The sequence below is a fragment of the Sus scrofa genome, chromosome 6 (assembly GCF_054392235.1).
Source record: "Sus scrofa isolate SSC_HxYL_T2T_F1_AM1 chromosome 6, Sscrofa_HxYL_maternal_Yorkshire_Landrace_v2.0, whole genome shotgun sequence".
Taxonomy (NCBI): domain Eukaryota; kingdom Metazoa; phylum Chordata; class Mammalia; order Artiodactyla; family Suidae; genus Sus; species Sus scrofa.
The window spans coordinates 53,632,679-53,652,538 of record NC_139388.1 but is presented as its reverse complement, the minus strand read 5'-3'; the positions used below and the strand labels follow the sequence as shown (position 1 = coordinate 53,652,538).

Genomic DNA, 19,860 nt, shown 5'->3' with positions numbered 1-19,860 from the left:
ATTTCCCCATCTCAGATTGCCCTCTCCTCTTGAGCTCTACCTCCTCCAAGACCCCAAGCATCCCTTTTTCTCAGCTACCTTGTCCCCTCATCCTCGGCTCTACACCTCTCCAGCTGAGCTACGTCCTGGCCTTTGATGGATTCCCACGCTTCCTGGACACTGGTGTCATCCAGTCGGACCGTAGCCTCATTGCTGCCTTCTGCGGCCAGCGGCGGGACAGGCCCCTCACGGTGCAGGCCCTGTCTGGTATGGGCCTGGGGGAAGTGGGACCTCTATCCTCGGCTGTGCTTTGTCCCTGTACCTTGCTGCCTGAGGTAGGCTTAAGATCCAGCCCAAATCTGCCAATTGGCTTGCTGGGTGATGCAATCCCTTGTCACCTCTGGGCCTCAGTTTCTTCAGCTGAGAGGCAAATAGAGAGGGTTATACTGGCTGTGTTGTATCTCTGGAGAGAAAGTCCAAGTTGGACCTGTCTTGGGGATACACAGAACGTAGCTAGTGTGAAGGTTTCTGAGCATCTGTCTCCTCAGCCCAGTGGTTCTCCACCAGGAGTGACTTTGCCCCTTGGGGCTTTTGTCTGTGTCTAGAGACATTCTGATTGTCCTAATTGGCATCTCATGGGTAGAGCCAGAGATGCTGTTCTGCATTCTGCAGTGCACAGGGCAGCCCCCACAGCCAAGAACTGCCAGGCCCATGATGTCAGCCGTGCTGAGAAATTGAGACCCCGGCTTAGTGTGATGGACATGTGCTGGAAGTAATTTGTTACCCGTGGCAGTTAAAGGCCCGAGTTTGGAAATACTTCTCTTTGTATTGTGAATCAGAGTGGCTCCAAGGCTAAGAGAGGGCAGAGCTGTCAGTGGCCTGTTGGCGATGGCACACAAGCCCAGACCCCGCCCGGTGAGACTTTATTTCACTTGGCAGATGTCTACTGAAGATCTGTAGTAAGCTGGGTCTGAGCTGGATGCTGGGCCTGTAGCAAGGCACAGGGGACATGGGCACGGCCTTCCTGGACTTAAGCAGGGTGGCAGTGACAAACAGCAAACAAATCATAGTAAGAATAGTGACCCCTTTGGTAAGAGATAAGAGGAAACCGAAAGGAGTGGGGAGGCCGACCTGTGCGGGCTGGTTGACACCCTCATGCAGAGGTGAAATTTCATTTGAGACCTGCAGGAGGCGGTATGGTCAAGGGCAGCTACTCCAGGTGGAGGACGAGCAGATGCCCAGGCTCAGAATGGGAAGCGGTGGGTGGTGCTGGAGTGCAGAGCACAGGGAGAGTGGGAGGTGATGAGGTCAGAGGGCCTGCAGGCCACCCCTCTCTTTTTAAATATCACTTTATCGAGGCATTTTCAGCATATCATCGAGGTAGTTTTTGCCCCTCACCCCCACCCCTGCCTCCACCACCACTAATAGACTTTCTAAGGAGACTTGGTTTTGTATGAGAGCGGTGGAGGGCTCGAGGCTTGCCAGTGATTCACGTTTTTTGGTTTTTTGGTTTTGTTTTGGCCCCACCTGTGGCATGTGGAAGTTCCCAGGCCGGAGATGGAACCTGAGCCACAGCAGTGACAGCACCAAGCCCTTAGCCACTAGGCAGGAACTCCCCCCGCCCCCCCATGTTCTTAAAGGATCGCTTGGGCTGTTGTGAAAGGCAGAGTGTGGGGACGGGAAGACAGTGGCGAGACTGGTGCTGGTGTCCAGGCCAGATGGCTGAGGAGGTGGCGAGCAGTGGTGAATGTGAGCGATTCAGGCTTGAAAACTGGCAGAACCCGATGGCTTGGATGAGAGAGAGGGTGTGCGGTGTGCAGCGTGCAGGAGAGCGGTTAATCATGGCAGTGACTACAGGGGTGCCTCGCTTCCCTGCCCAGTTGTACTGGGTCTTCTCCACCCGGGGGGTGAAGCAGTGCCCTGAAACGTGGCCTTGTGACAAGTCTCTGGACTCTCTCCTGACAGGGCTGCTGGTGCTGCACTGGGAGGCCAACGGCTCTTCGTCCTGGGGCTTCAACGCCTCCGTGGGCTCTGCCCGCTGTGGGTCCGGGGGCCCTGGAAGCTGTCCTGTCCCCCAGGAGTGTGTGCCCCAGGATGGGGTCACAGGTGCTGGACTCTGTCAGTGTCCCCAGGGCTGGGCTGGCCCACACTGCCGCATGGCTCTGTGTCCCGAGAACTGTAATGCCCACAATGGGGCAGGGACTTGTAACCAGGTACGGGTGGGAGAGGGCAAGCCGGGTGGCACAGGGGCGGTAGTCAGGGCTCTTCCCGAGCCTCTCTCTGCTGTCCCCCCAGAGCCTGGGTGTGTGCATCTGTGCTGAGGGCTTCGGGGGCCCTGACTGTGCCACGAAGCTGGACGGTGGGCAGCTGGTCTGGGAGACCCTCATGGACAGCCGCCTCTCAGCTGTGAGTTGTGGGTGCCACTCTCTGGGGAGATGCCATACAGTCCACCTAGTAGAATATTCCCCCCACTCCAGTCCCGTGATTATATCCCCTAGACCCTGCACCTAGCCTGACACTTTGTAATGACTTTGCTTACTTGAGCCCTCATGCCCACACCCCACCCCCAGGACACTGCAAGCCGCTTCCTGCACCGCCTGGGGCACACTATGGTGGAGGGACCTGATGCCACCTTGTGGATGTTTGGGGGCCTGGGTCTGCCGCAGGGGCTGCTGGGAAACCTGTACAGGTAAGGTCTGCCCTGGGGAGGTGGGGTACTTTAATGAGAGAAGGTCACCTCAACAGGGGATGCTGAGATGTCCCCTTGTTGGGGGGGGCACAGATAAACCTCTGCAGGTGAAGAACACCCCAAGGAATGCTGAGACACTTGTCACAGGAGGCTTAACTCAGGGACTGGGATCCTTATTTGGGTGGTGCTACCCCAGGGGATGGTAAGGATTGTCATAAAAGGTCACCTTAGGGGTGTTGGGATACCTGCCTAGTGAGGGGTGACCCAGGGGGTGCTGGGATACCAGTAAGAGGATGACCCGGGGGGGCTGAGTTGACTGTAAAGTAAGGCTGTTTTTTGCATCTTGGCCCCAGGTACTCAGTGAGTGAGCGGCGGTGGACCCAGATGTTGGCAGGAGCTGAGGATGGGGGCCCAGGCCCCTCACCCCGTTCCTTCCATGCAGCTGCCTACGTGCCTGCTGGTCGTGGTGCCATGTACTTGTTGGGGGGGCTCACGGCTGGGGGCGTGGCCCGGGATTTCTGGGTCCTCAACCTCACCACTCTGCAGTGGCGGCAGGAGAAGGTGAGCGTCTCCCTCTCCCCCAGTCCCCACAACCAGCCTCTAGCGAAGGACCACAGCAGCTCTGGCCTGCCTGGCCCCGGGCTCCAGCGCAAGTCTCAGAATTGAATTTCCTTGGCCATCCTGGGTCACGTTCAGTTCCTGAGCCTGTCCCTGGCCAAGGGGACGTGATGCTCTGGTTGGCCAGGTGGGGACCTGGCCCCAGTGAGAGCAAAACAGCTGGTGCTTCTCAAAGGAACCCTATGCTGCTCCTACATGAAGAGATGTCAGGCCCATGGCTGGTGGAAAGCCTGGGGTCTTGCCAACCCCGGGAGGCTCACCACCTTCTTAGTGGTTCGAGGGGAGTATAGGGAGCTCTGAGCCTCGCTTCTACCCACAAGATGACCCCTGACCTCCCCCCCCCGACCGTGGCAACCTCTGCCCTCCATCCCCCAGGCCCCTCAGACCGTGGAGCTGCCGGCAGTTGCTGGTCATACTCTTACCCCCCGCCGAGGCCTGTCGCTGCTCCTGGTGGGTGGTTACTCTCCTGAAAATGGCTTCAATCAGCAGCTGCTTGAATACCAGCTGGCCACGGGCACCTGGGTGTCTGGAGCCCAGAGCGGGACACCCCCCACAGGTGGGCCTGGGGACTGGGAGGGCATATAGCACTTTTGACTCTTGGCATCCTCTCTGTCCCCTCCTGCATTCTGTGGCCACCGCCCCCACCCCCATACCTCACTGCCTCTGTCTCCCCCATCTCCCGCCTCTACGCTCAGGATACTGTCTTTCAGGAAGTTCAGTTTCCCTCTTTACCCCTCTCAGACTCCATGATAAGCCGCCCACCTCCTGCCCAGGAGCTGTGGGTCACTGTTTCCCTCTCCCGGGTCCTAATCGCTGCCACCCAGGTTTTCCTTTCTTGCTCCTTCTATATTCTTTGATCGTTGTCCCCATGGTCATTCTGGTCACCCTGTCTCCCTCCCTTCTCTTTCCCAGAGTCTCTGCTGGTCCTCCTTTAGGACTGAAGGGGGGGGTGTTGAGAAAGGTCTCTGGGTAGGGTGGTGGTGTGGTCGTGAGACGGGGAGCCCAGGAAGCTGGGGGACTCTAGCCCTTCCCCCAGCGCCTGTGCTCACTCGCTTTCCCACCCCCAGGTCTCTATGGTCATTCCGCTGTGTATCACGAGGCCACAGACTCCCTCTACGTGTTTGGGGGTTTCCGCTTCCACGTGGAGCTGGCAGCCCCTTCCCCTGAGCTCTACTCCCTGCACTGTCCTGACCGCACCTGGAGCCTGCTGGCCCCTTCTCAGGGAGCAAAGGTCAGGAAAAGAGCTCCAGACAGATAGTGTAGGGGGCCCTGGGAGGGGCCCTCCTTTCCAGTCCTTCTGGTACCCCGAGTCTCCCTTTCTTTATCTCTGACTTGGAGGTAAGAATCCTAGAGCAGGAGGTCACAGCTCTGCCACACTCTGGGTGTGGTCCTGACAGGTTCCTCTCCTGCCTGGCCTCCCCATCTGTGAAACAGGGCACTGAGGCTCCTGCGCTTTGTGCCTTCAAGGCCAGAGGAGACAGTGTGTGGGAGAACACGAAGCCCCAGGTGTGCGGGTTAGAGACAATTGCATTTTCCTTCCACAAGCATATTTCCAAGCCCTTCTTGGGGCTGGACTGCGAGGGAGGCAGAAGTAAGAGCCCCAGCAGGATGCCCTGAGCCCAGCTGGGGGAGGTCACCCTGGAAATGTGGGGTTCATCTCAAGTAGTCCATGCTGAGGTTCTGGGAGCAGCATAGGGTCTGGGGGTTCTGGGAGATCAGGGAAAGGAGATGGCTCTAGATGCTGCTCTGAGGAACGACAGAGGTTTCCTGGGGGAAGGAGGTGAGATTTGAGGAAGGTTAGAAAGGGGTGGGCTGGTGGGAGCTGGCGTGTCGGGAGATTGGGGGCGTGGGTGGGCTGAGAGGGAGTGTGGAGAGCGGATGACCGACTGTCGTGGCTCAGTGGATTATGAACCCGACTAGTATCCATGAGGGCGTGGGTCCGATCCCTGGCCTCGCTCAGCGTGTTAAGGGTCCAGCGTTGCCTTGAGCTGTGGTGTAGGTCACAGACGCGACTCGATCCTGCGTTGCTGTGGCTTGCTGTGGGTCGGCAGCTGAAGCTCTAATTTGACCCCCGGCCTGGGAACTTCCATATGCTGCGGGCGTGGCCCTAAAAAACAAAAACAAAACAAACCAAAAACCCAAGAGCTCCTCTGACGGGTGGTCCTGCCATGTGTCTCCCCGACAGCCCCGCCCCCGACTTTTCCACGCCTCAGCCTTGCTGGGGGACACCATGGTGGTCCTTGGGGGCCGCTCGGACCCTGACGAGTTCAGCAGTGACGTTCTGCTCTATCAGGTCAACTGCAACACCTGGCTCCTGCCCGACCTCATCCGTAAGTCCCCGCTCTCCCTGGGGAGGCCCGGGACAGCCGGGAGGAGGCTGGCCTCATCCCGTGACCCTCACCCTTAGGAGTTATTTGGGCCCCTTCATACCCGTCGGCAAAGCTCCTGTCCCCTCCGTGTGGTATAGACCCCCATGGAGACGCTCGCCTTCCTTTCTTTTTCTTCGAAAATTTTTGTTTTTTCATTCTGGTTATGAAGTAAGGATAGTCATTGAATGTGATTTGTACAACAGAAAAAAGCAATTCCCCATCATCCCATTCGCTAGAGACGAGGACTGCTGTGTGTGGGGCGCTTCCTTCCAGTTCATAGGCTGGAAAGGGGCTGTATCTTGCCTTTTTGCTTCATTTGACATACATTGTAAATAACTGCGTGTGTTTCTGGGCTTGTCTCCTTTTCTTTTTGTTTCTGTCTCTGACCCTCTGTCTCTAATTCTCTTTTGCTCTTAATCTTTATTTATTTATTTTTTTGGCTGCACCCATGGCACGCAGAAGTTCCTGGGCCAGGGATTGAACCTGTTCCACAGCAGCCACCTGAGGCACTGCAGTGATGACAAGCCGCACGGGAACTCCTTGTCTCTGTTCTTATTCCACCCTTTCTGTTCCTTTTTTCTGTTTTTGCGCCTTTCTTTTATCTTGCTACCTGTGTCTGATTCTCTTGTCCTGTTTGGCCTGAAACTCTCGTCCGTCTCTCTTTCCTTGTCTGTCTTTCTCCTGAGACTGTCTTCCTGCCCAGCATCTCTCCCTGGCTGACAACTTTGTGTGGACCTCTTCTGCTCTCTCGCTCTCTCTCTGAAAGGACTGTCTTTCCCCAGGCCCGGCTTCTGTGGGACCCCCGATGGAGGAGTCTGTGGCCCACGCTGTGGCAGCGGTGGGAGGTCGTCTCTATATCTCAGGAGGCTTTGGGGGAGTGGCCCTGGGACGCCTGCTGGCCCTGACCCTGCCCCCTGACTCCTGCCGCCTGCTGCCCTCACCTGAAGCTTGTAACCAGTCTGGGGCCTGTATCTGGTGCCATGGCGCCTGCCTGTCCGGGGACCAGGCCCATAGGTAACTAGGATGACTGATGGCACGTGGGTGAGTGGTACTGGTGCCCTCCAAAGTGGGTTCTGTTCCAGGCCAGGCTGGTGGGGGAGGCCTCAGGGGGGTACTGTCTGGTCAGGATACAGCTCACTTGGGAAAATGCACAGCTCATCACAGGAGGGCCCAGCTTGGGGATCGCCCCACGTAGAGAACCCTGTTTGTGGGCCGGAGTATCATCCAAGATGCTTCCTGGGAGCTGAGGCCGAACTGGGCCCTACGTGACCAGAGGAGTTTAGACCATGAAGGTTCAAAAGTGGGGGCTATATCGATGTGTTTTAGAAACCACCTGACTTGGGGGAGAATGAGACAGAAAGGTGGGCGGGTCAGCTCGGGAAGGCATCCCAGTGCCTGGCCGCAGTGCCGGGCCCGGTCTAGCTCCAGACACTCCTCCTCTGCAGTTTGGGAACCCAGACATCTTGGGAGGCCGCAGGTGCTGTCCTAGGTTTAGCACAAACGAATCTGGCTGCACAGTTTTCCTGCACGGTTACCAGCCGGCTTAATTTTGTCCTGTTAAGTGTGTCACTGTGTTTACTGCACAATATTAAAGTGTTTGATTTTTAGGGTGCTCCCTTGGACTCTGCTAGGGGTATTCTGTAACAGTGGGTACACCCACTCCTTTTCTAAAACCTGGAAAGTTCTGAAACATGTGCCTTTGAGGACTTTGAGTAAAGGATTATGGGCCTCCGCTGTGGGGGCTGGGGAGCCGCAGAAGGTCTGAGCAGGCAAGGGCGGGGGGGAAGGCTTGTGAGGGAGGATGTGGGAAGGGAAGAGGAGGCCCAAGCTGGGTGGGGGAGCTCTAGGGGTGGGCGGGAGGGGATGGTCAGAGAAAAATTCCAGAGGCGGAGGCCTGGGTGGCTGGAGAGGTGGGAGATGGGGTGTTGTCCAGTGTCGCTGGTCTGGGTGACAGGTGGAAGTGTGACCATCACCAAGTAAGTGGGCGGAGAAGCAGCTTTGGGAAGCCTGTGCTGAGGCCAGTTTGTGCCCATGGGACCCACAGCACAGTGTCCGGGAGGCACCAGAAAGAGGCCAGGGTGAGGAGGAAGGGTGGGGCCTGGCTGAGTGTGATGAGCGAGGCCTCACGCCTCCCCAGGCTGGGCTGTGGTGGTTCCCCCTGCTCCCCGATGCCCCACTCCCCTGAGGAATGCCGACGCCTTCGGACCTGCAGTGAGTGCCTGGCCCGCCATCCCCGGACCCTGCAGCCTGGAGATGGAGAGGTGAGGGGTGGGGTGGGGGCTGGAGGCTGGGTCTCAGGTGCCACCAAGCTCCTCAGCTAGGTTTGGGTGGTGATGGCTGAGCCCGGAGGGGTGCCGGCGGCCCTGCCGACCCCGCTGAGCCCATATCCCGCCACCAGGCACCTGCCCCCCGCTGCAAGTGGTGTACCAACTGCCCCGAGGGTGCCTGCATCGGGCGCAATGGGTCTTGCACCTCAGAGAATGACTGTCGCATCAACCAGCGTGAGGTCTTCTGGGCTGGGAACTGCTCAGAGGCCGTGTGTGGGGCAGCTGACTGCGAGCAGTGCACACGGGAGGGCAAGTGCATGTGGACACGGCAGTTCAAGAGGACTGGTGAGTGCCGGAGCTTGGGCCCCGGGCCCCGAGAGGAGAGTTTGGGAGCTTAGATTCCTGCTCTAGGGACGTGAGGGGCTCAGGGGCCTGGTGTGAGGGAGAAGGAGGGGAGGGGCCCAGGGCCCAGACTGGGCTCTAATCCCTGTGCCAACCCCAGGAGAGACCCGCCGCATCCTCTCAGTGCAGCCCACCTATGACTGGACGTGCTTCAGCCACTCTCTGCTGAACGTGTCCCCAATGCCGGTGGAGTCATCACCCCCGCTGCCCTGTCCCACCCCCTGTCACCTCCTGCCCAACTGCACCTCCTGCCTGGACTCCAAGGGTGCAGACGGGGGCTGGCAGCACTGTGTCTGGAGCAGCAGCCTCCAACAGGTACTGCCCCGGCCCGGTGTCCCATGGCTCTCCTCCTCTGTCCTGCCTCGTCCTTCATTTCCGTGCTTTCTTTCTCCTACTTTCTCTTATCTCTTTTTGACGACTCCTTTCTTCCCTCCTTGCCTTGTGAGTCTCCCTGTCCCGTCCCGGTGCCGCCTTCCCGACTCAGCCCCTGTGTCTGTCCAGCTCTCCTTCCACCCTCCTGGCCCCGGCCTTCCTGGGACTCAGTACCGTCTCTCCTCTCCCTCCCAAACCTTTCTCTTCCCTCCTCCACCTCCTTCTTTCTCTGCTTTTGAAAGTTTGGGTTGTAAGAAACAAAAAACCACTGAGCTGGTTTGATTATAAGGAGTTGGGGGTCTCTGATGGAACCTGAGGATGGGAAGTGCTGCTGCTCTGTCCTTCTCAGGGCACATCATCTCTGATCTCAGCTGTTTTGCGTGTCGCCATTCTCTGGTGTCTCTCGGCCTGGTCAGCAACACATGGCCTCCAGTGGCACCCTTGACCCTCAGTGGATGTGACTTTATTTTTTTGCTTTTTTGCTTTTTAGGGCCCCATCTGTGGCATATGGAAGTTCCCAGGCTAGGGGTTGAATCAGAGCTGCCAGGGATTGAACCTGCATCCTCACGGATACTAGTCCGGTTCGTTACTGCTGAGCTACAGTGGGAACTCTGTATGTGACTTTCTAATTCCAGAGACCACGGCTATCACTGTGCTCTTTGGTTAATTCACCTTCTCAGGGAAGACTGCAGCTCAGCTCATGAGTTAGATGTCCGGCCTTGGTCCATGTGGCCAGGGAAGGGAAGGAGCCCTGGTTCTGACATGGCAGTTCAGATGCACCCGTCATCTATGGCTGTGGGCTGGAGAGCTGATTCTTGAAGGTGGGCGTGGTCTGGGGAGACACAGTCTGCCATTGGCTGCCCCTACCTCTGCCTGGCGTGATTCAGCCATCCCAGTGACAGACCCAGGCATTCAACCCCCACCCACTGCAGCAGGAGATAAGAAAGCTTCACTTGCTGCTGTCACATCCCAAAGCAGTGTCACTGGGCTAGGGTTGTGAGTCTGATTCCCCCTGATGTACATGCTTATGCATCCTCATTGTGCAAGACCTGACCGAGGTGTGACCCTTCACTGTCTCACAACCCACGAGCCTACACGCGCCTTTGGTCAAATGTGAGTGCAGTCAGCAGACCTTATCTGGGGTATCCTCCATCACCACAGCCCACTTTCCGGTTCTCTGGACGCCAGCTAGGTGTTCAACAGTTTAGTGAATTTCTAATGCTACCTGGAATCACCGTCACATCTCACAAGACTGCCCCCACTTCAGATGCCAGGCACAAAAACTGGCTTATCAGTCAGGGGTTCCGTCCACTCCCTCTGCAGGTTTGATTATTTCCTAGAATGGCTCAGAGACTCAGAAACATTTACTTACTAATACCAGCTTATTAAAAAGGATGCAGCTCAGGAAGAGCCAAATGGAAGAGGAGAATAGGGCAGGGCATGAAGAACTTTCATGCCTTCTCCCAGCATCGACACCCTCTCCCAGGATGGAGGACATGTCCATCGACTGGGAGGCTCTCTGAATCTCATTGATCAAGGGCTTGTTTTTATAGAGCCATCTCTGCCCTGACCCCATGTTGGTGGGTGAGGCTGGAAGTTGCAGCCCTCTAACCACCTGGTCTTCTGGTGCCCCCCCCCCCAGTCACCTCATTAGCATAAACTCAGGTGTAAAAGGGGCTCCTAATGAATAACAAAAGATATTCCCTACCTGCTGGAACTGCTGGTGTTGTTGTTGTTTTCTCTTAGGGCCACACCATGGCATATGGAAGTTCCCAGGCTGGGAGTAGAATGGAATCAGAGGTATAGATGCCAGCCTATACCCAGCCACAGCCACATCCACGCAGGATCCAAGCCACGTCTACGGCCTACACCACAGCTCACCCAGATGTCAGATCCTTAACCCTCTGAGCAAGGCCAGGGATCGAACCTACGTGCTCATGGATCCTAGTGGGGTTCCTTAACTGCTGAGCCATGAAGGGAACTCCTGGAACTCCCAGTGTTTTAGTAGCTCAGTACCAGGAAACTGGGACAAAGAGCGAATCTATTTTTGTGTCATGCCACCCCCCCCCCCCCCAAGAAAGGTCGTACAGACTAGCTGGGAGAATTTAGGACACGGAGCAGTGCCTGCTCTTCAGTAAAAACTCAGTAACACCCAGCTTCTGCCCCCTGGGAGGATCCCCTGTCTCCCCTGTCCAGACAACCAAGAGGTCAGTGTGGCGGTTCAGGTGGGGGTGCTCTCAGTATGGCAAGGGCATAGGCCTCTCGTCCTCAAGCCTGGGATCCTGCTGGTGATACAGGTTCTCCATGAATTTGATGGAGATTTCCATTATTTGTCTCCATTGGGATTCCAGGGCCTGGATACCAGAGAGCTTGCTGGCCACTATGGGGGAGTGTGAGGGGATTGCTGCCAGATCTTCTGATTTCTGGGTAAATCAATTAAAAAAGTGTTGGCTCAGGTGTTTTAAAAACAGATCAGGAGTTCCCACTGTGGCATGGTAGGTTAAGGATCTGGCATTGCCACAACTGTGGTGGAGGTTGCAGCTATGGCTTGCATTTGATCCTTGGCCCAGGAACTTAAATATGCCGTGGGGTGGCCAAAAAAACACTCAAAAACAAACCACCAAACACACATACACACACACAACAGCAACACAGATGAAACATAGCAGGTGCACAGGCCAGACCTGTTGTGATTTGGCTCAAGGGGAGCCATATTTTAACCGTGAGGAATTGTTCTTTCTCAGAGCCCAGGGCAGGTGACAGAGTGCTCTCTTGCCTGGCTGGCTGGCTTTTTCCTTCCTTCCCTTTCTCCCTTCACCAAATTCTTCACTGAGTACCTTCCTTTGCTGGGCTGTGGGCATATGTCAGCAGACAGCACGGTTCCTGCCTCTCTTCCAGGAACATAGGAAGTTCAGGCTATGATGTTGGGCAGCATCGCATTTGGCCACAAGCGTGGTCACAGTGGAAAGTGCCTTGCAGACTGGAGCCTCAGGCTTTCTTCCCACCTCTTTCCAGATTACCCCACTGTCTGCCAAGGGGTGCACTAAATTTGGATCTGGGCTCAAACCCGGAGGAGAATTTGGCTCTGGCAGTTCGGCCAGGCTCCGCTCATCGCTGGCGTAGTGCACAGTGGGCGCAGAGCTCTGGCTGCAGCAGTCAGGGTTTTCTATTTCAGGAGTGCGGGGTTGCTTTGTTTCTTCCTGAGTGCTCCCAGCCAAACAGCCCAGACTCATCTCTTTCCTCTTATACTTTGCTTAAGGCCTGAGCAGTAACTAAAATGCTCTCATACACTGAGGTAAATTCCCAGGGGTCTGAACTTCTTTGCGTACCATGTCTGGTCCCAGGACCTGATAAGTGATGGCACGTGGCCCGCTGCGCAGCCCCTGACTACGGACTCAGCTTCCCAGGTGAGGGTGGGAGAATCCTGTTGCCCCAGCAGGAGGGTCCATATTCTTTTAAGACTTGTGGTTTGCAACCTCCATCCTGATACCTGTTTCTGTTTCCATCTGGGATCATTGCCATTCTTTGATGGTAAGAAACACTCGTAGCCCAACCGGGTGGGTAAAGGGGGCCCATTACAGTAGCACAGTGGCCCCTCTTGGGACCCAGGTGGAAAATGCAGGCAGGCCTTACCAGATACCGGACATTGAGCTTGGGAAGCTGCCTCCACCTTTCAGTGGGGTGTGTGATTCTCATGTCTGCCTCCTGCCTCTGCTCTATTCTTGCCTCTTCGCTGTCATTTGTTCATCCAAGTGGCCCAGCCAGCTAGTTTACCCAGTCTTCTAGTTACAAGGACATACATAGCCTGACTTGCAGTTTGAACTTCTTTTTTTTTTTTCTTTTTGCTTTTTAGGGTCGCACACACGGCATATGGAGGTTCCCAGGCTAGGGGTTGAATCAGAGCCTACACCACAGCCACAGCAACCCAAGATTCGAGCTGCGTCTGTGACCTACACCATACCTCACAGCAGTGCCGGATCCTTAATCCACTGAGCAAGGCCAGGTGTCGAACCTGCGTCCTCATGGATGCTGGTCAGATTCATTAACCACTGAGCCACGATGGGAACTCCGAGTTTGAACTTGTTACAAATGCCAGGGAGAGAGAGTGTGGTGACCTCAGCTACTGTCCATCTTGGTCCACCTGGTTGTGGCCAGCAGGGGTGAAGTCTCTGAGAAGAGTCTGGGAAGATACCCAGGGTGTGTTTTCTGACTTTCTTTCTCCTCCGTTTCCCCTCCCCTGTAGTGTCTGAGCCCCTCCTACCTGCCCTTGCGCTGTATGGCTGGAGGCTGCGGGCGGCTGCTCCGAGGACCCGAGAGCTGCTCCCTGGGCTGTGCTCAGGCAACCCAGTGCGCCCTGTGCTTGCGACGCCCCCACTGTGGCTGGTGTGCCTGGGGCAGCCAGGACGGGGGCGGCCACTGCTTGGAGGGTGGACTCAGCGGCCCCCGTGATGGTGAGAGGATTTGGGGATGGGGTAAGGGGCTGGCCCTTGGCTGGGTCTGGCCTGGGCTTTGGTATAAAGTACGTTGGGGGCCTCTGGGGACTCAGAGGCGGTGCTCAGAGGAAGTAAGAACGAGAGCCTAGGCAGCTGGGGGGTGACACAGAGGCTCCGACAGGTGAAACCCTGTATCCTCATGCCAGGTCTGACATGTGGGCGACCTGGGGCCTCCTGGGCCTTCCTGTCCTGCCCCCCTGAGGACGAGTGTGCCAACGGGCACCACGACTGCAACGAAACGCAGAACTGTCATGACCGGCCCCATGGCTACGAGTGCAGCTGCAAGACAGGCTACACCATGGACAAGTGAGTCTGCAGGCCAGACTGGGGCCTTGGGTGGGGTAGAGGGGAGTGGGGCCAAACAGACTGTGGGCTGGGAGAGCCTGTGGGATGCAGCGAAGGATGGGGCCATGGACCAAAGCAGGATGCAAGAAAGCAGTCCAAGATGTGGTGGTGGGTTGCCCCTGTGGTGCAGCAGGTTAAGGATCCGGTGTTGCTGCAGGAGTGGTGTACGTTGCAGCAGTGGCTTGGAGTCCATCCCTTGCCCGGGAACTTCCATATGTCACCGGTGCAGCCAAAGGAAAAAAAAATGTGGTGGTGGGATTAGCCCAGGAAGGTGTGAGGGTGGGGACTAGGTCATGGAGGGCAAGATTGGTGAGTTGACTTAGTAGGGTTAACTAACCCTGTCCTGGGAAGGGGGCGTGGCTCCTAGAGGAGCTGCTGGGCTGGACCCTGGAGTAGGAGAGGTGTGCGACTGACTGGGGGGGGGGAGACTAGTTTTGAAGAGGGTGGGGGGTGGGGGTGGGCTCTGAGGAGCCGTGAGGACCCTGAGGATGGCTGGGTCTGTCTTTGGGAGGGGTGGACCGCTGCCCTGCCCTGACCCCTGCCCATCCCTGCAGCGTGACCGGGCTGTGCCGCCCCGTGTGCGCCCAGGGCTGCGTGAATGGCTCATGTGTGGAGCCTGACCACTGCCGCTGCCACTTCGGCTTTGTCGGCCGCAACTGCTCCACGGAGTGTCGCTGCAACCGCCACAGCGAGTGCGCCGGCGTGGGGGCCCGTGACCACTGCCTGCTCTGCCACAATCACACCAAGGTGGCCATCCAGGACCTCAGGCCCTGACCCTGGGCTCTCCTTGCCTTCAGCTCACACTCAGGCATCTTGAGCCTTGTTCTAAGCCCCAGTAAGCTGGGCACCAAGAGGTGGCTTAGCCGTATCCCAGGGGTGTATGAGAGGACTTTGGGGACCCTGTCTGGGTTTGTATTCAGAGGGGCTGCCCTGGAATAGTGGGACAAAGTTGGTGCCGGACCGGGGAGGGTGATCACATAGAAGAGGATTTGGGATCATGTTGGAAAGGACTTCAGCACTTTGGGCCGAGGGGGAGTGAGGTGTGCGGGTGAAGCCAGATAGGCTAGGATGCACCAAGGTGAGGGCCTGAGCCACTGCCGCCCTCCATGGTACTCTCAGAACTGTCCCCCACCCACCCTCAACCCGCCACGACTCCTCAACCCCTCTGACTGTCCTGTCCCTGGTTCCCAGGGCAGCCACTGCGAGCAGTGCCTCCCATTGTTCGTGGGTTCAGCCGTGGGGGGCGGGACCTGCCGCCCCTGCCACGCCTTCTGTCGTGGCAACAGCCACGTCTGCCTCTCCAGGAAGGAGCTTGAAATGGCCAGGAGGGAGCCAGAGAAGTACTCGCTGGATCCAGACAAGGTGAAAGAGGTTTGGGTCCTGAACTCCCAGGTCTGAGGGAGGAGGAGGCTACTGGGGTCTGGACTCTGAGGAAGGAGGGGGTGCTGGTCCATAGCCTCTTGTGATCATCTGTGCTTCCTTGGCCAGATTGAAAATTGGGTGAGCGAGGGTCCTAGTGAAGATGAGGCCGTGTGTGTGAACTGCCAGAATAATAGCTATGGGGACAAATGCGAGAGCTGCCTTCACGGCTACTTCCTCCTCGAAGGAAAGTGTACCAAGTAAGTGGAAGGGGGCCCTGGGAGCCCGCCTGACTCAGCTGGATGGCTCTGGGAGCCAGATGCCTCCCTTGGCCTCCGCTCTCAGTCAGGGAAGGATGAGACCCCCTGAGACAGGGCTTGGGGGGCAATGAACTAGATGTAGATAGAAGCCCTGTACCTCAGGGGGCAGTGCTTCATTTAACACAGGCGACAGCAGCTCTGGTGGAGACCCTGTTGGGCAGAGAAAGGGCCCTGAGGCAGAGTCCTGGAGTCAGCCTCCCCATTCCCCCCTCTTCCTTCTGGATGGTCAGAAAGTAAATTCTGGCATCAGTCCAACCTGGGTTCTAATCCTGACTCTGCCACGTAACAATCCTGCAGCCTTGAGGTAAATGGCTTGACCTCTGTGAGCCTCAGTTTCCTCTTCTGGACTCACAGATCAGAGCTCATATATGCATCATCCAGCCTGGGCCCTTGCAGGTCGTGGAAGCTCTCTAATCTCCATCTTCCTCCCTCTCCTCAGATGCCAATGTAATGGCCATGCGGACACCTGCAACGAGCAGGATGGGACAGGCTGCCCGTGTCAGAACAACACTGAGACGGGCACATGCCAGGGCAGCTCGCCCAGTGACCGCCGGGACTGCTACAAATACCAGGTGGGGCTGGAGAAGCAAGTTAGGGGCTAAGGGCCCTGTGCCCCCAAGAGGTCAGAGGTGGGGTGAGGTAGCCTGGCCCAGGCACAGCTGACCACATGGTTCCCATACCTATGGTCATGGGGTTGAAGGTCAGCTTGATAGACCATTCCTGAGTCCTAGTCAGTTTCAGGTCATGGGCAGTGATGCTGGAGACGCAGAAACGGGCCTTTTGCAGGGGCTTTCAGGCTGCTTATGAGACAGACTCCATTACAGATAGTCACAACGTATAAGTTCCAAATGCCAGAAGACTCATCTCGTGGTAGCTTAAGGAAAAGAGGAAAGTGTTTTGCAGTTCCCACCATGGCACAATGGGTTAAGAATCTGACTGCAGGAGTTCCCATCACGGCTCAGTGGTAGTGAACCCGACTAGGATCCATGAGGACTCAGGTTCGATCCCTGGCCTGGCTCAGTGGGTTAAGGATCTGGTGTTGCCATGAGCTGTGGTGTAGGTCACAGACGAGGCTCAGATCTGGCATTGCTGTGGTTTGTGGTGTAGACTGGTAGCTACAGCTCTGATTTGACCCCTAGCCTGGGAACTTCCATATGCCACAAGTGCAGCCCTAAAAAAAAAAAAAAAGAATCTGACTCCAGTGGCCTGGGTCATTGCAGAGGCTTGGATTTGATCTCCTGCCTGGGATGTGAGTTAAAGGATCCAGTGTTGCCACAGCTGTGGGGTCAGATTCTGTCTCTGGCCTGGGAACTTCCATATGCCATGCGTGTGGCCATTAAAGAAAGAAAGAGAGAGAGAGAAAGAAAGGAAGGAAGGAAAGAAAAGAAAGAGTAAGAGAAAGAAAAGGAAAAGAAAATGTGTTAACTTTCAAAACTGAGGTCTGGAGTCTACCTTCAGGAATGGCCAGATTCAGGTGCTTACTCGGTGCAGTCAGAAATCTTTCTTTTCCTGGATCTTGACTCTGCTTTCCTCTGTGTTGGCTTTGTTCTCAGGCAAGTTTTCCCTCAAGTGACAGCCCCCGCCTGATGACATGGGACTAGTTGGAGATGTGCTATTATTGCTAATACCTGGATATAAATTCCCCTTGAGCCCATAGCTAGGGGCTCCTGGAGCCCCTGTTCTAATCACCTATTTGGTTACTGTGTTGCAGGCTAGCATCCACAGAGGGGTTCTTCCATGTTCCCTCCTTGGAGTACAGCTCTTAACACTCTATCCACCTACCTTCTTTCTAGTTCCAGAAAGAAGAGGGAAGCTCTTGCTTCTGTCTCCCATACCCATCTACAGAAACATATTTGTAAAGATGCAGTTCCACCCAACTGGCAGCTAAGCTTCGCAAGCTTTACTGACCCTAACATTTCCATTCGAGACCAGAATTTTTGCTTTCTTTCTTTTTAAAAAAAATTTTTTTGGAGTTCCCGTAGTGGCACAGTGAAAACAAATCCAATTAGGAACATTGAGGTTGCAGGTTCGATCCCTGGCCTCACTCAGTGGGTTAAGGATCTGAGGTTGCCATGAGCTGTAGTGTAGACGCAGCTCGGATCTGCCATTGCTGTGGCTGTGGTGTAGGCCGGCAGCTGTAGCTCTGATTAGACCCCTAGCCTGGGAACCTCCATATGCTGCAAGCGTGGCCCTAAAAAGACAAAAGACAAAAAAAATTTTTTTTATGGTCACACCCAGAGCGAATCCACCCACAGATTGAATCCAAGCTCCAGCTGTGACCTACGCCACAGCCATGGCAACACTGGATCCTTTAACTCAGTGCGCATGGCTGGGAATTGAACCTGCTCCTCGGCAGTGACCTGAGCCGCTGCAGTTGGAGTCGTACTCACTGCACCACAGCAGATACTCCAGGATTTCTGCATTCTCGATGCATAATCAAAAGGCCTGTTGGTCTTTGTCTAAACAGACAACTTCAGAGAGTAATTCAGATCTTTTTCTCACATCAGTTTCTTTAGGTTCTAATGCTAGCAGCAGTAGTTACTATGGAGGGAGTGCCTGCCACTGAGCTGGTGCGCTGTGCCATAGATACAATGGAGGCAGCACAGACTTGCTCATCAGGACCACACAGCTGGTGAGGAGGTGGAGCCAGGATTCAACAGAGCTCTTCATTGTTGTTCCTGAGAGTTGCAGAGGCCTCCCCATCAGGGTGCTATAGTCACTGGGGTAGCACCAGGAACAGGAGCGCTGGAGTGTAGGATACTGTTAGTGTCCACACCATGACAGGGCATCCCAGGCGGGGCGGGGGCGGCACAAGGAAGCTCCTCGGGCACTGGGGAAACCCAGGGCAGTGGCTGCTTACCCATAGGTAGGAAATATCAGTCCTCCTCGGAGGAGGGCTGGGTACGGAGTTCAGCCCTGATGGCCGCCTCCACCCCCTCCTCTGCCCACAGTGTGCTAAATGCCGGGAGTCATTCCACGGGAGCCCTCTGGGTGGCCAGCAGTGCTACCGCCTCATCTCCGTGGAGCAGGAGTGCTGCCTGGACCCCACGTCCCAGACCAACTGTTTCCACGAGCCCAAGCGTCGGGCTCTGGGCCCTGGCCGCACCGTCCTGTTTGGCGTACAGCCCAAGTTCACCAATGTGGACATCCGCCTGACACTGGACGTGACCTTTGGTGCCGTGGACCTCTATGTCTCCACCTCCTATGACACCTTCGTGGTCCGTGTGGCCCCTGACACGGGTGTCCACACTGTGCACATCCAGCCGCCGCCACCTCCCCCACCCCCCCCACCCCCTGCTGACGGTGGGCCCCGGGGCGCTGGGGATCTGGGAGGACCTGGGACGGGAGGTGGGCCGGCCACTCCAGTGGAGCCACGAGTGCGGGAGGTGTGGCCACGGGGCCTGATAACCTACGTGACAGTCACGGAGCCATCAGCGGTGCTGGTAGTCCGTGGCGTGCGGGACCGGCTGGTCATCACCTACCCGCACGAGTACCACACCCTCAAGTCCAGCCGCTTCTACCTGCTACTACTGGGTGTGGGAGACCCAAGTGGACCCAGTGCCAATGGCTCGGCTGACTCGCAGGGCCTGCTCTTCTTCCGGCAGGACCAGGCCCACATAGACTTGTTTGTCTTCTTCTCCGTCTTCTTTTCCTGCTTCTTCCTCTTCCTCTCACTCTGCGTGCTCCTCTGGAAGGCCAAGCAGGCCCTGGACCAGCGGCAGGAGCAGCGCCGGCACCTGCAAGAGATGACCAAGATGGCCAGCCGCCCTTTCGCCAAGGTCACGGTCTGCTTCCCACCTGACCCTACTGCCCCAGCCCTCGCCTGGAAGCCGGCCGGGCTCCCGCCACCCACCTTCCGCCGCTCTGAGCCCTTCTTGGCCCCCCTGCTGCTGACAGGGGCCGGCGGGCCCTGGGGGCCTGTGGGAGGGGGCTGCTGCCCACCGGCCATCCCCGCCACCACTGCTGGCCTGCGAGCTGGGCCTATCACCCTGGAGCCCACTGAAGATGGCATGGCTGGTGTGGCCACACTGTTGCTCCAGCTGCCTGGCGGGCCCCATGCTCCCAACGGCGCCTGCCTGGGGTCAGCCCTCGTCACGCTGCGGCACAGGCTGCACGAGTACTGTGGGGGTGGCGGCGGTGCTGGGGGCAGTGGGCACGGGGCTGGTGCAGGCCGGAAGGGACTGTTGAGCCAGGACAACCTCACCAGCATGTCCCTCTGACCCGTGGCGGGATCCTCAGCCACAGCAGTTGAGACCACCCCGGACTTGGATCCCTCTACCTGGGACACTGTGTCCTCAGAGACTTTGGTTTCCTTCCTCTGATGGGGGGAGAGGGGTCCCCAGACAGGGCCTTCTTTGATCTGCATTCAACAATTATTTATTGAATACCTACTATGTGCCAGGCACTGTTGAAGGCACTGGGCAGAGTGGGAGCTGAGACAGCCAAGGTCCCCTGATCTTGTGGACCTCGGGTTCTGGTGAAGGGAGACCGTGGGCATGCGTGCACACATGCAGAGGATAAGATCCCTTCTGAACGGGACACGTGCTGTGAGACATCCACAGGGTGTGGCTGCGCAGGACCTCAGGGTGGTCAGCCGGTCATTCTGCAAAGCCAGACTTTAAGAAGGAAACTGAGGAGTTCCCTTGT

The 19,860-nt window shown here is 56.8% G+C and overlaps 1 protein-coding gene across 4 annotated transcripts in view; it reads left to right on the top strand.

Annotated features, from left to right (window-relative positions):
• The window catches only part of MEGF8 (multiple EGF like domains 8), a 41,170-nt gene extending 21,566 nt beyond the window's left edge, over positions 1-19,604 (top strand). For all 4 annotated transcript variants that reach the window (XM_005655874.4, XM_084960888.1, XM_084960887.1 and 1 more), the window contains 19 exons: positions 114-246; positions 1,945-2,192; positions 2,275-2,385; positions 2,550-2,668; positions 3,022-3,229; positions 3,662-3,842; positions 4,354-4,517; positions 5,472-5,616; positions 6,438-6,669; positions 7,793-7,916; positions 8,054-8,267; positions 8,425-8,639; positions 12,940-13,147; positions 13,336-13,495; positions 14,089-14,281; positions 14,726-14,896; positions 15,023-15,153; positions 15,653-15,785; positions 18,165-19,604. In XM_005655874.4, the coding sequence (XP_005655931.1) occupies positions 114-246; positions 1,945-2,192; positions 2,275-2,385; positions 2,550-2,668; positions 3,022-3,229; positions 3,662-3,842; positions 4,354-4,517; positions 5,472-5,616; positions 6,438-6,669; positions 7,793-7,916; positions 8,054-8,267; positions 8,425-8,639; positions 12,940-13,147; positions 13,336-13,495; positions 14,089-14,281; positions 14,726-14,896; positions 15,023-15,153; positions 15,653-15,785; positions 18,165-19,433 (4,359 nt within the window). In that variant the 3' untranslated portion in view covers positions 19,434-19,604. The remainder of the gene's footprint in view (positions 1-113; positions 247-1,944; positions 2,193-2,274; positions 2,386-2,549; positions 2,669-3,021; positions 3,230-3,661; positions 3,843-4,353; positions 4,518-5,471; positions 5,617-6,437; positions 6,670-7,792; positions 7,917-8,053; positions 8,268-8,424; positions 8,640-12,939; positions 13,148-13,335; positions 13,496-14,088; positions 14,282-14,725; positions 14,897-15,022; positions 15,154-15,652; positions 15,786-18,164) is intronic.
• Positions 19,605-19,860: the final 256 nt, after the last annotated feature.